This window comes from Mastomys coucha, unplaced genomic scaffold (genome assembly GCF_008632895.1).
Source record: "Mastomys coucha isolate ucsf_1 unplaced genomic scaffold, UCSF_Mcou_1 pScaffold9, whole genome shotgun sequence".
In the NCBI taxonomy this organism is placed as follows: domain Eukaryota; kingdom Metazoa; phylum Chordata; class Mammalia; order Rodentia; family Muridae; genus Mastomys; species Mastomys coucha.
This window is the reverse complement of record NW_022196915.1, coordinates 53,682,214-53,695,802: the sequence shown is the minus strand read 5'-3', so window position 1 is coordinate 53,695,802 and position 13,589 is coordinate 53,682,214. Positions and strand designations below refer to the sequence as shown.

At 42.9% G+C, this 13,589-nt stretch overlaps 1 protein-coding gene across 2 annotated transcripts in view; it reads left to right on the top strand.

Moving 5' to 3' along the window:
• Positions 1-6,173: 6,173 nt before the first annotated feature.
• Positions 6,174-13,589, top strand: part of Bnip3l (BCL2 interacting protein 3 like) — a 20,975-nt gene continuing 13,559 nt past the window's right edge. For both annotated transcript variants that reach the window (XM_031361511.1, XM_031361510.1), the window contains exon 1: positions 6,174-6,360. In XM_031361511.1, coding sequence (XP_031217371.1) covers positions 6,264-6,360 — 97 coding nt within the window. In that variant the 5' untranslated portion in view covers positions 6,174-6,263. The remainder of the gene's footprint in view (positions 6,361-13,589) is intronic.

The following is a 13,589-nucleotide window of genomic DNA, read 5'->3' as shown; positions in this document are numbered from 1 at the left end:
TCTGGTTTCCTTTTTCTTTTCCATCTACCTCTTCAAACCAGTATTTTGTGTCATATCCTTGGGCGCAATGAAATGAAATGGGTTTCTATTGTCTTGGTATTTTTGTGTACTATTTCTAACAAGTGTTCTTTTCCATGGAGCCTCAAGAGAGGATCATGGTTCTGTGCGTCCATGTGTTGAATATATATAATTGTTAAGGGTTCACAGTCTAGAAATGCTAGAAGGTTCTGGGATTTTTTTGTTTTGTTTTGTTTTTTTGTTTTTGTGTGTCTGTGCTTGATTTATCTGTTAACAAAGTTGCTGTCAATGAGGACCACAGTTGTAGAGAGAGCTTCACTCTGAAGTCTTAATTTCTTTGCCTTAGGAAGTACCAAGTAGACAAGTTGACTTTTCTCCATGTTCAGGCACAGTAGACTGGATTCCATCTGGAAGTAACTTGGTAGATGAAACCGGATGCTGCACTAAAGAGCTGTTTTGTACTAATTTCTGTGGAATCACTGACTTGTACTTTGCTATAGATACATCTTTTGGTTTTCCAAAGGTATATTCGGGACAAGCTTTTAAAGGTACAGTGCTGCATGGACTGCAACAGCTGCATAAGCACCAGATGTGTGATGACCCACAGTGTCCCAGTGCTGAGGCCCTAGCCAAAGATGGAGAGTGTCCCAGTTAGCGTGGGATGGACCTTGGTCAGTCCTGCAGGAAGCTTTATGGAGAGAGAATGGACTTTATTTTTAAAAGATGAATGAGCAGGCATTTATATGAGAATGGTAGTATATTTTGGTTGAACAGTAATATAACAATGTTGAATTTAGAGGATTCTGTGTGCTTATATATTCCCACTGCCTATTGTTCTTTAGTAGTGAAAAATGATTAAACAACCCTACCACAATTCCCTCTACACTTACATAGATATTATGTCTTGTATGTTAACATTTTTAGCACACAGGAGAAATTTTATGTAATAAAGTTACTGTATCTTTTGGAGTTAAATTTGAGTTTGTATTTAAACAATATGTCTGATTCTTAATGGCACTTTTACTAATTTATTTGGGGGTTGTGGGTACATTCTTTGTTTATTCCTTTGGCTTGCAAGTGGATAGTTGTACATCCAGAAGGATAAACAATACTATTTATTTTTTACTTTTTTTTTTGGGGGGGGGTGGTTTCAAGACAGGGTTTCTCTGTGTAGCCCTGGCTGTCCTGGAATTCACTCTGTAGACCAGGCTGGCTTTGAACTCAGAAATCCGCCTGCCTCTGCCTCCCAAGTGCTGGGATTAAAGGCGTGCACCACCACCTCCCGGCCAACAATACTAATTTTTGATGGGGTAACTTTTCATATCCTTTGGGATGGTGGCATTCCTATGGTTTGGCTTTGAGCCACCAAGCAGTTAACAGAAGCTTTTTTTTTTTTTTTTTTTTTTTTTAAATTCAAATAGTAGTTTTTATGATTCCCATCTATCACTCTTAAGTAAGGGTTAGTTTTGTATAGTCAGAAGAAACCTAACTGTCAAACTTAAGATGCCTATCAGGAGCGCTATCATAAGCTATGTAATTGTTTTCCCAATATCTTTGGTGTAGCAAACTAAGCCCAGCCACTCATTTTATATAGTCAACTTTTTATTAACAAAACTTGTAGAATAAATGTCTTGTCAGCTTGATTGTATTTTCTAATCTCTTATGATCCGTACACATATTTAACTCTTTTGTAATGTTTTTGAAGTGCTAGAATGGGAGAGCTCTCATTCTGTTAAATGTCAATCTTCACTTGGTGGCTGGGCAATAAAAATTGGTAATATATAAACCTATAATACACTTTATAATAACTAACTTCTCTGTATCAAGTTGTATATCCATTCCTCTCAGAATTAAAAACAAAAAAGTATTCTTGAACTTTTTATTTAAACCCCTAAATCTTACACATGGTACTTTTGTTTTTATTATTATTGTATGTATGTATGGTGCCTGAGTGCATTTCACACAGCATACATGTGGAAGTCAGAGGACAACTTGCAGGAATTGGTTCATCTTCCACCATAGAGTCCAGAGATCAAACTGCAGGTCATCAGGCTTGCTCTCTGCCTGCACTGCTACCCCTAACCATCCCACCAACCCTAGAGAAATGCAGTCACATGTAACTTACTACATTAATATGTTTATTTTTAGAAAATTTGTGTGTGTGCAAAGCTAAGCAGTGCTGGCAAAAGTTTCATCATTTTTTTTAAAGATTTTTATTTATTTTATGTGTATGATTACACTGACGCTGTACAGATGGCTGTGAGCCATCATGTGTGTGGCTGCTGTTGAACTCAGGACCTCTGCAGCCCCACTTGCTCCGCCCTGCTTGTTCCGGCCTGCTTGTTCAGGCCCATTCCCTCCAGCGTAATTTAGGGCTGCTGTCTTCAGATGCACTAGAAGAGGGCGACCAATCTCATTACAGGTGGTTGTGAACCACCATGTGGTTGCTAGGATCCAAACTCAGGACCTTCAGAAGAGCAGTCAGTGCTCTTACCCACTGAGCCATCTCACCAGCCCAAGTTTCATCATTTCTGATGAAACTTAAACCATTCAATTATTTAAGAATATCCATCTTTTCTAACCCACATGATTTCAAATAGAAATAATTTGCACTGTCTATCCCTAACCCCACCCAAAATTGCCAACTGGGCCAGTATCAAGATGGGTCAGTGCATAAAGGTACTTGGAACCAAACCTGATGATCTGAGATTGGCTGACAGAATCTGAGTGACAGAAGTAATTTTCAATAGTTGTCCTCTGCCCTCCACACCTGCATGTCTACTCTTTCACACACACTAAACATTAAAAAATAATGTGTTTAAGGTCTGCTATGGTGGACCCACCTTCAGTCCGAGAACACGATAAAGGCTAAGCCTACTTATTCTATAAAGTCTCACCACATTTTAGATAAAGGCACGCTAATCCCTTGAGTTCAAAGGCAGACTACTACAAAGTAGGTTCCAGAGCTATCTACAGAGACCTTGTCCTCCCCAATTTAAGTGTGTTTAAATACTGCATTTTTTAAATTTTCTAACTATTTGAGAACCCTTAATCTGTCAAAAAGATAGAGAGTTGAATCTGTGTGACAGTTTCTTACACAGCATCCTTATGTATAGTGAATCTGTAGAACCTGAAAATGTTCTCAAATGTTTTAAGATACTGGGTCATTTGGGATACACTAGCCCTATGTTTGAGTTAGAGACTACAGATTTGAAATTAATATAAAATGGCCCTTTATAAAATTTTATAATATAAAATGACACCTTGCTTGTCACATAGACAACCACAAAACTTTGAAGAATTTTCCAAGTGGGAAGTTAAACTGGCATAAAAGTATTTAGAAATAGGACCAGCAACAGGTTGTTTGAGTAATTTCCCACTAGGAGGCGGTAGTTAAATCTTGACCAGCCTTTGTGAAGTGTTTTTGGACTATATAGCCATTAAAACCTAAACCAGGTCAAGTAAACGGTAATTTTAAAGTGTGCTTATATCCAGGTTAATTCCCCGTTTGGTGAGACCCTGCAGTGAGTGGAGACCAGTGATAGACACCCTAAAGCCAACTTTGGAATGCACCAGCCTCCCTGGGAAAGAACTCACCATTCTTCCATTGTAAAGGCAGATCATGCACATTTGTGCAGAGTTAACAGCAATGTGTGTAAATTTGGTTCTCTGGACAGTTAAAAAGTACTTAAGCAGAGAGGATGTTCACTCAAATGTTCCTAGGCTTGTTTTTCTATGGGAACTGGATTTGTCCTATATAAGCTAAAGTGTTCCTATTTCCCCCTGACATTTTGAGCTGATTTCCATGTTGAGGATTTTGTTTTGAGACAAAGGGTAGTCTTGAACTCCTGATTTTCTTGTTTCTCTGTCTTCCAAGTGTGTGCTGGTGGGTGACTTTCAAGTATTATCTATAAACAGAATTTTCTTGTCTACATAGCCTCACTTCTGTCTGTGCATGTTCCATAGCCAGTTCCTGTTTTTGATTTTTGTGTTTATTTTGCAAGTAGAAATTAATAAGCATACCAGTCTCAGTGTTAAAATTATTAGTGTATAGTCCTACAGACAGAATTATACCTTATAGGATAGGGACATTACAGATCTGGGACATGGTGACAAAAATACTTTCCAAAATACCAAAACCTTTGATTATGATTATATCGGCCATGTTTTCACATCCACTAACTGAACAAGAACTGGATTTTCATTTTTATCCATTTAAGAAAGTAAATGGTGACCTACATTGGATGTGCACACCTGTAATCACAGCAGCCTTGAAACAAGGAAAGGATCAGGAGTCCAAAGTCATCCTCAGCAATATAGGGTTCCTGGACTACATGCCACACTATCAAAAAGGTGGTGGTGGGAGGCGGTCAGAGTGATGGCTCAGCCATTAAGAGTCTTTGTTGCTCTTCCGGAGGATCTAGGTTTAGCAGCTCCTACAGCACATACTTGGTGGATCATAGCCATTTGTGATCCCAGTTCCAGAGGAATCCAATGCCCTATTCTTGCCTTGGAGGGTGTAAATCATGCTCATTGTACACCCTCCTAGATACAGTGTTATATTTATAAAGGCATAATGCCGGTATAAAATCATTCCTTTGGGTTTTTTCATTTTATATCTAAGTAGTTTATGTACCTAAGACTGACTTAACATATATTGCAAAGTAGGCAAAAATAGACCACCTCATCTTATTCTCTGACTTCCACAGGCATGCCTCCTCTGAAATAAATAGAAGAAAATTAAAGCAAAAAGACACATTTTTCAAAAGACCTCACTAGTAATGAAAAGGAACACGCTCTGAAGCATACTCTGTAAGTCTTATATTCAGACTAGAAACGCTGGGGGCAGCCAAACAAACTGGGTTACATTTTTTTGTTTCTTTCAAATTTTGTATGAGTATTTTACTTGCGTGTGTGTGTGTGTGTGTGTGTGTGTGTGTGTCACTGTGTACATGTAGAGGTCCAAGGACAACCTGTGGGGGTAGGTTCTCTCCTTGTACTATGTGAGTCCCAGAGATTGAACTTAGTCCATAAGTCTAGGCTGCAACCCAGCCTTTAACCCGAGTCATCTCACCAGAGAATGGGGATTTTTGTTTTTAAATGCATGTGGATGTTTGCCTGCATGTATGTATGTGGGTTTCTCATGCCCTCAGAGGCTAGAATACAGCACTGAGTCCCCTGTGAATGAGTTGTCGTGTGAGTGCTTTGAACCAAACGTGAGTCCTTTGCAAGAGCACTCAGTGTGCTTAACTCCTGAGCCATCCCTCCAGTCCCTGAAAGCAGTTCTAAATTCTCATGGTTTATGTATTTTTTTCTCTCTTGTAGATCGTGTTTTTGGGTGTCTTCTAAGGTTTTTCTCTAATTCAAAGTGACAAAGACTTTTTTTTCTGGTTTTTTCGAGACAGGGTTTTTCTATATAGCCCTGGCTGTTCTGGAACTCACTTTGTAGACCAGGCTGGCCTCGAACTCAGAAATCCGCCTGCCTCTGCCTCCCAGATGCTGGGATTAAAGGCGTGCACAATCACCACCCGGCTTAGTTTGTTTTCTTAAGGCTAGGGCTCGCTGATAGCCTAGGCTATAGGGAACTTGGGCTCCTCCTGCCTCAGTCTCTCGAAGGGTTGAAATGACAAGTGTGCGCCACGCCCAGACATTGATTTTTTTTTAAACCGTGACTACATGTTACCTTTGCAATTAAATTTTTATAAATTCCAACATGGTGATTAGCTCTAAGGTACCTCACATGGTATTCTGTGGGAGGCACAAATGGATGTTTTACTAAGGGGAGGAACTGGGGTTTTCTGCTTCCTTAAAACCACGGGTGAGTCCTTTACGTGGATGCTGCTGGCGTGGGAGGGGTTCCATTCAGGCCTCGCGCTTCCGGACTGTACACTCCTCCCCATTCTCAACCCAAGGCCAGCTTCCTAGCTCAGCCCTTCCGGCTATTGCGACTGACTCGCAGGAATTCGTTCCTGGCGCGCGTGTCAGCGCGACTTCCGCACCCGCAAGTCCAGGGCAGCTAGCGAATGCCCCGCCCAGCTCGGCCTGGTCACGCCCCCTCTCCCGGGCTCAGACCCCGCCGTCCAGCTGCCTGTGTTGTCATCACGTGGCCGGGGAGGGTCCTGACGTCACGATGGGAGGGACTGCGCAGACGCAGAAAAGGGGGCGGGGGGACTCGACTTGTTGTGTTGCTGCTCGAGAGCCGGATACAGTCGTTCTGCGGCCGTGCCGCTTCCAGTCTCCAGACCATGTCTCACTTAGTCGAGCCGCCGCCGCCCTTGCACAACAACAACAACAACTGCGAGGAAGGGGAGCAGCCCCTGCCGCCGCCCGCTGGCCTCAACAGTGAGCGCGGGGCCGCCGGGCTCAGCGGAGGGATGGGGGAGGAGGAGCCGCTCGGCCGCGGCCGTCGTGCGGGGGTGGGGGTGGGAGTGGGCGGGATCAGACGGTAGCCTATTGGTCGAGGCCGAGGTTGCGCGTATGACTGACAGCCGCGCGCTCCGGTTAGGAGTAGGCGCTCGGCGCTGGGTCGCGGCCTGCGCTCTAGGCGCAGAGGTTTAGGGTCGCGGTGGGCGTCGGGAGCCGGAGGCGCACGCAAGCTGGGGTGGCAAGCTGGAGCTGGCCAGCGGAGGGGGGGCATGGGACGTGCGGCGGGAACACCGGGGGATGGACGCGACCGGTCGGGCGTGGCGGGTGGACGTGCGGCCGCGCAGGTGTGCGTGTGGAGCTCGCCTCCTACCATACGCCAGTCCAGGGGTCATCGGAGTTTTGTGCGAGGTGCTTGCTCCGCCCCTGACACATACCGTTTTTGGTTTTGTCAGAAAAATTCCCAAGTTTCTCAAGTGAGTTTTTTGTTGCTGTTAATCTTGAATTCATATTTTACTGCTTTTTCTTTTTCTGAGAGAGTCTCATGTAGTCCAGGCTAGCCTCGCACTCGCTGTGTTGCTGAGGATGACCTGAACCCTCAGGCTTTCCACTTTTCCAAGTTCTGGGATGACAGGCGGCAGCCACCATACTAGTGACTTTTCAAGTGCTGTCTCTTATTAAATGGATTGGGTGCCCAGCACATGCCCTAAGAACACATCCATTTCAGCCAAATCTGCAGTGGACATCAGGAAATACAGTAAACAACACAACAGACGCAGGGCACAGTACTGGCAATTGAAAGTTGATGTTCAGGATCGAGTTGCAGTCAAACAGACATCTTGTCTCCAGAGTGTCCACTGTTGTGAGATCGCCAGACCTTCTTGCCCAACCTTTCTGTTTGGTTTTCATGTCTTAATGAAAGAGGTGATGGTAGTTATCACAGGGCCGGAAAAAGTTCTTTAAAAGTCATTTGCATGCTTAAAGGTCAGGCACTGTCTTTCATAAGAGGGTTGCTTCCAGGGTGGCCAGAACGGTTTAGGGAAGACCTGTTACTGAGCCTAGAGGATGATGGCAGGAGTATTTGGATATTTTAGCTGTGTGTGGTGGCACTTGCCTGCCCGTCATTCCAGGACTAGGGAAGTGGGGTAAGCTTGGGCCCCAGAGTAAGACTTTATGCCAGAAAACAACAAAACCAAAAAATAGGTAACAAAGAATTCAGGTATTTTAAGACTCTTCCTCTGCCCCATATTTTGATAAGTAATATTTGATAACTAATCTAAATACCAGCTTTTACAAAGATTTAGTCAAGCCGGGCAGTAGTGGCACACGCCTTTAATCCCAGCACTTGGGAGGCAGAGGCAGGTGGAATTTTTAGTTCCAAGGCCAGTCTGGTTTACAGAGTGAGTTCCAGGACAGCCAAGGCTACACAGAGAAACCCTGGCTCAAAAAACAAACAACAAAAAAAGATTTAGTCAATTGTGTCCTTAAATTTCACTCATATCACATAATTCAGGATTCTAAATTTTTACGCATCTTTAGCATACATTTTTAGAAATGAAACGACTAAAGAAATATGTGTTCCGTGTTATTCCCAGAAGCAATGGCTCTGTTCTGAGTCCCAACGGTGCTTTTGGGAGCCTGCTGTTGGGTTCAGCATGCTTTTATGTATGTGTGTGTCTTCTGCCTGGTCCTTTCTGAATTATCTGTGCTCAGCGTCTTACTGCTTAGATGTCTGGTCAGTGTGGGGATGTGAAATACAAAGGGATTTTCATTTTACTTGGATTCTTTATTAACAACAGAACCGAAAAGGGTTGAGCTCTGTTTGATTGTTTATACCTAAGTCTCACAGAGCTGGAAGTGTTTGTCATGGGCCAGCCAGCTTCTTCCTTAGGTTTTTCAATGCTCTTCTAGAACCTCCAGCCTACATATGATACCAGATGTTACTTTGGGAAATCTGCTAGATAGAAAGTATTGTACTTAGGCTAAAATTAAGCTGCACTTTTAAAAGTTACCAAAAGCTATTAGATAATACCAGGTTTAATTACTGTCCTTGCCTCTTACTTTGTTTGCTTTTTAAAGCTTAGTACACAACCCTGGATTGAACAAAACAAGCCTTATTGATTCTTCCAAGTGACTGTGTGTGTGTGTGTGTGTGTGTGTGTGTGTGTGTGGTGAGAGAGAGATGAGGAAAACAACTTATTCAGATATCTGAAACTATCCCAATTGCTGATAAGTCCAAGAACTTTCCTGGCCGAAGTTCCACAACTGTGGAAAATAGCAGCTGAAACACATACAGATTATCTCTGGCTTGGAATTTTTATCTTTAGTTCAAGGTACCTCCTGGGCCAGAAGATCCCCTAGAACAGGAGTACAGATGGTTGTGAGCCTCCAAGTCATGCTGGGAATCCATCCCAGGTCCTCTGGAAGAGCAGACACTGCTCTAAACTGTTGAGCCATTTCTCAAGCCCCACAGTAGAGTTTTAATAGCAAATTATTAAAATTTCTTAAGGGATATTTTTAGGGGTATGTGTATATATGTGTGTACACATACCTGTGTTGTGGTATGTCTACTTAAGTATAGGTACCCATAGAATTATGTTCTTGGAATCTGGAATACAAACAGATATGGGTCCTGGAAATTGAGCTCTGTTCCTCTGTAAGAGCAGTGCACGCTCTTAATAGCTGAGCCATCTCTCAAGCCCAAATTATTGACATATTTGAAACAATGAAACCTTTCTCTGATTCTGTTGTTTACCACTACAGGGAACTGTTGGAGGACAAATACCCAAACTTTTTTCTTTTCTGGTTTTTTGAGACAGGGTTTCTCTGTATCACCCTGGCTGTCCTGGTTCTCACTTGTAGACCAGGCTGGCCTCAGAACTCAGAAATCTGCCTACCTCTGCCTCCAAGTGCTGGGATTAAAGGCGTGCGCCACCACTGCCTGGCCAAACTTTTCTTTTTGCAAAGTGAAAAGGATGTTTCCAGGTGTTACTTTTATAATTAACAAAACTATCAAGTTTCACAAGATATGAGTAAGCCACACAGGAAACTGCAAGAATGGCATAAGGAAGATCAGAGGTGTAATTGGAATTATAGCCTTTTCTTGCTGTCCACCCTGGGAATATGCTCAGACCGTGGCACATGTGCCTTTGTCAGTCACCAGTGTGTAGTACCCACTGTACAGAAGAGTGCCAGAGACTGTTGGTGTACTTATCTGGAATCCCAGCATTTACTACTTAACAGGCAGACAGAAAGGCTCTCAGGACCCCTAACTGTGTGTAAGTGACTTATGAGGCCTTGAAAAGTTGGGAGAAAATGAGGAGAAATAATGTTTCCTGTGATGTGTAAGAAGATTTAATTGTTGGTGAGAAGCTTAGGGGCAACAAGCTGCAGTAGTGTGATGATCAGTTATTGGCCAGAACTTGTAATGCCTTTACCCAGCCATGCCAGAAGACTTCAGTTAGAAAAGAAGCCTCCATGCCTTTGTACAAACTAGCACAAAGGAACAGCTTTCAACATGTAAACAGTCCTTTAACAATAACTGCTTCAGCTCTTTCTTTAAAGCTTTCTGGTAGGAAGAGAACCGCCTCAGAGGTGGTTTCCTCTGTATTTTTTGGATTACATAAAATCTTTGCCTTGCTTCCTTTCCAAGTATTAGGGGAGTTTGTGAGGATTGGCAGAGGTGGCACATTGAGAGCCTGAGACTGTAAGTGAGTTAGGATCATGGCTAAGGTACATAATGAGTGAGGTCCTGGGCAGCCTAGGCTTGAAGTGAAAGACAATAACAAAAGAAAAGTTTCCCCACCTGTTTTCCTTTTTTATGTCATACTCAGAAGATAAAGTTAATGTTAAATGTTTCTGTTTCTGTTATCTACACCAGATTATTTAGTATTAGTTTTCAGACAGGGTCTCATTGTGCAGCCCAGGATGACCTTGATTGAACTTGTAGCAACTCTCCTGCCTTAGATACCCACTGGCCAAGGTTACAGGTGTGAGCAACCACACCTGTCTAATAGGTTTCCTTGTAAGAAATGTATACCTAGCTTTCCCTGTGGCCCTGCAAGCTTCCACAGAGAACGCAGCTGGAGTCAGGAAGATGGCTCCATCATTAAAATCATTGCAAGTATAAGGGTTTGAGTTCCCCAGGACTTATGCAAAGCCGGGCACAATAGTCTACACTTGGCATCCTGGCATTGGAAAGGCAAAGATAGGTAGATCCCTGGGGCTCCTTGGCTAGCCACCTAATTATCAGCTTCCGGGTCAAGGAGAGATCTTGTCTCAGAAACCAAGGATGGCTCTTGAGAAACTACCTGAGAATGACCTCTGGTCTCCATAACACATGCAGTCACACAGATGCACATGTACACATACTTAGACTATCTCTAAAAGACAGTTGCTGAGTTAAGGATAATCTAACTTTTTAAGGCTCTTCTTACATATTGCCAGATGACCTTTCAGAATGTTCACTGATTGGGAATATAGTCTCTGAGTAATTGTCTTTGGATAGTAGTTAAAGTATGTTGTGTCTTTATAAAAAGTGAGATTTTAGGTAGCTGGACAGAGCACTCAATAGTTAAGAGCCTTGACTGCTCTTAAAGAGGACTCAGTTTTGATTCCTAGCACCACATAGTGGCTCCTAACTGTTAACTTCAGTTAAAGGGACTCTGACACCCTCTTCTGGCCTTCACAGGCACCAGCCATGCGTATGGTATACAAACATCATGCAGGCCAAACACCCACACACATGAAAATGTAATAGAAATTTTTAAAATGAGATTCGGAGTTTTCAAAAGAATGCATATACTAACATTGAAAAGCATTTCAGAGTTTTAGGTAAAAATCAGTACTTAGCACAGTGACTCTCAGCCTTCCTATGCTTTGCCCTTTAATACAGTTTCTTATGCTGTGGAGCAAGAGTACGCCCAGCCATAAAATTATTTTGTTACTACTTCATAGCTATAATTTTGTTACTATCATGAATCTGATCTGCAGGATATCTGATGTGTGACTCTTAAAGTAGTCATGACATGAGAACCAGTGACTTAGAGGGACTTATATAGTACAATTTCATTTGTTTATTTAAAAAAATAATTTTTGACGTTACCCTAGCCTACAGAGTGAGTTCCAGGACAGTCGGGTACACAGAGAAACCCTAACTCAAAAAACGAAAAATAAATATAAAAAATATTTTATGTACATTGCTGTTCTGCCTGCGTGTATGTCTGTGTGAAAGTGTCAGGTCTTTTGGAACTGGGATTACAGACAGCTTTGAGCTGCCATGTGGGTGCTGGGATTTGAACCCAGGTCGTTGGGAAGAGTGGCCAATGCTCTTAACTGCTGAGCCATTTCTTCAGTCCCGAAAAAATATTCCATAAGGAAAAAAAAAACTTGTAGAAATTTCCATGTGAAACCATTTAAGTGATTTCCTCTGGATGTAGGAGTGGAGCGAGGGTGGTGTGCCTTCCTATAATCCCAGCACTCAAAGGTGTTGGAATTTGAGGTATATACTGGGTTGCATGAGACCATTTCCAGCAAATCACAAAAGCTTGGGTTACATAGGCCTGTTGCACTTGGGCTCAGTCCCCCAATACCACAAACAACCCCCCCCCCAAAAAAAAACCTCACAAAACTTGGCACTAGAAATGGGAGAATTATTAGGTTTTTGTCTTTAAGATTTAAACAAAAATTTTATGTGTGTTTTGTTTGCATTGCCTGTATGTATGTGCACAGCATGTGTACCGGGTGCCCTAGGAGTCCAGAAAAGGGGTATGGAATTCTCTGGAACTGGAGTTACAGACAGCTGTGAATCTTCTTGTGGGTGCTGGGAATTGAACCCAGGTCTTCTGCAAGAGCAGCCAGTGCTTTTAACTGCTGAGCCCTCTCTCCATCCCTGGGTCTTAGTTTTGTATGCTGACATCTCTGAGTTTAAGGAACACACTTTAGAAATCCAGTGGTTTTTGAAGACATACAGAATATACTTACCATAATGACTGACCTGTATGTGGCGCTTCTCTGTGCTTTATTCGTGCCTTCCTAGTAACTCTGAAATAGATACAGCATTTATCCTTATTTACAGATAAGGATACTGAGACTAAGGCACCTGTCCAAGCATAAGCTGTTAGCATTACCATGGGCTGTGGCTTCACTCTTCACTGTGGTGCTGGTGTTTGCCTTACAGTGTTCCCACTCAAAGGGGTCATTGTGCTTCAGGCTGTTGAGGCCTTCGAAGGGGTCACTTTTAAACTTTCCTAGGTGTGTCTTCTCAAGTTCCTAACGTTAAAGGTAGTGACTGTATATGTTTAAAGCTGAAAGGAGTTGGCATGGTGGCTTGGAAATCCTTCAGAAAAGTGAGGAGCAGAAACCCAGGCACTGTGGCCACTGCTTTCCTTTGATCAGACTTTCCAAGCACTTGTTGATTGTCTGAGTATCAGTCTGGTGGAGCCCCAGGTCCTCAGTGCTCCTGCCAGAGCAGCCCTGGGCTTTATTGGTTTTGTTTATTTTGCACAGTGGGCTATCTACAAGATGCAATCTCATTGGTTTTTACAGATGCTTGAAATCCTAGAAGCAGTGGGAGTAGGGGAAGGATTGTTTATTCTCTCTGTCCCTCCCTCTAGAATATTTTACAGAGATCTAAATTTAGATGTGCTCTGGCACATTTGTATCCACTCCATGGGCACTCTGAATATTTAAACTCTCCGTGCTAAAGCTCTCTCTTAGCGATACTGGTTTTATGTGCTCCTCCTGTGTTTTCATCCATGCCCATTCTCACGTAGGTGTAGAATGAGGCCAGGTGCTGTTGTGTGTGCGTGTGTTGTTTGGAATTAATTGGTGATTTCAAGACTGCTGGCAAGGGGCAGAGGGCGGGGAAGCTGCCTTTGATGGAGAGGACAAGCTAACTCTTTAGTAACAGATACAAACTCCTTAGTATGTAAGTGAGGCGGCTGCTGTTTGCCTGCAGTTTGTTACTGTGGTTAGTTCTGGCAGCTCTGGGAAGTAGGTCCTCTGTCACAGCTCTGTATAGCGGTGACACTGAGTGAGGACTGGAGGGGTTAAAGGCTGGAGTGCCATTCTAGCCGGATGAGTTTCTCCCTCTCATCATCTCTTTGATGATTCTGACTGATTTGCTAATGATTTAGAGATTTGGCCCTTCTGACCTGTTAGGTTACATTTTGGAGTTTTTGGGTTTGGTTTTGGGGGAAATTTTGTTT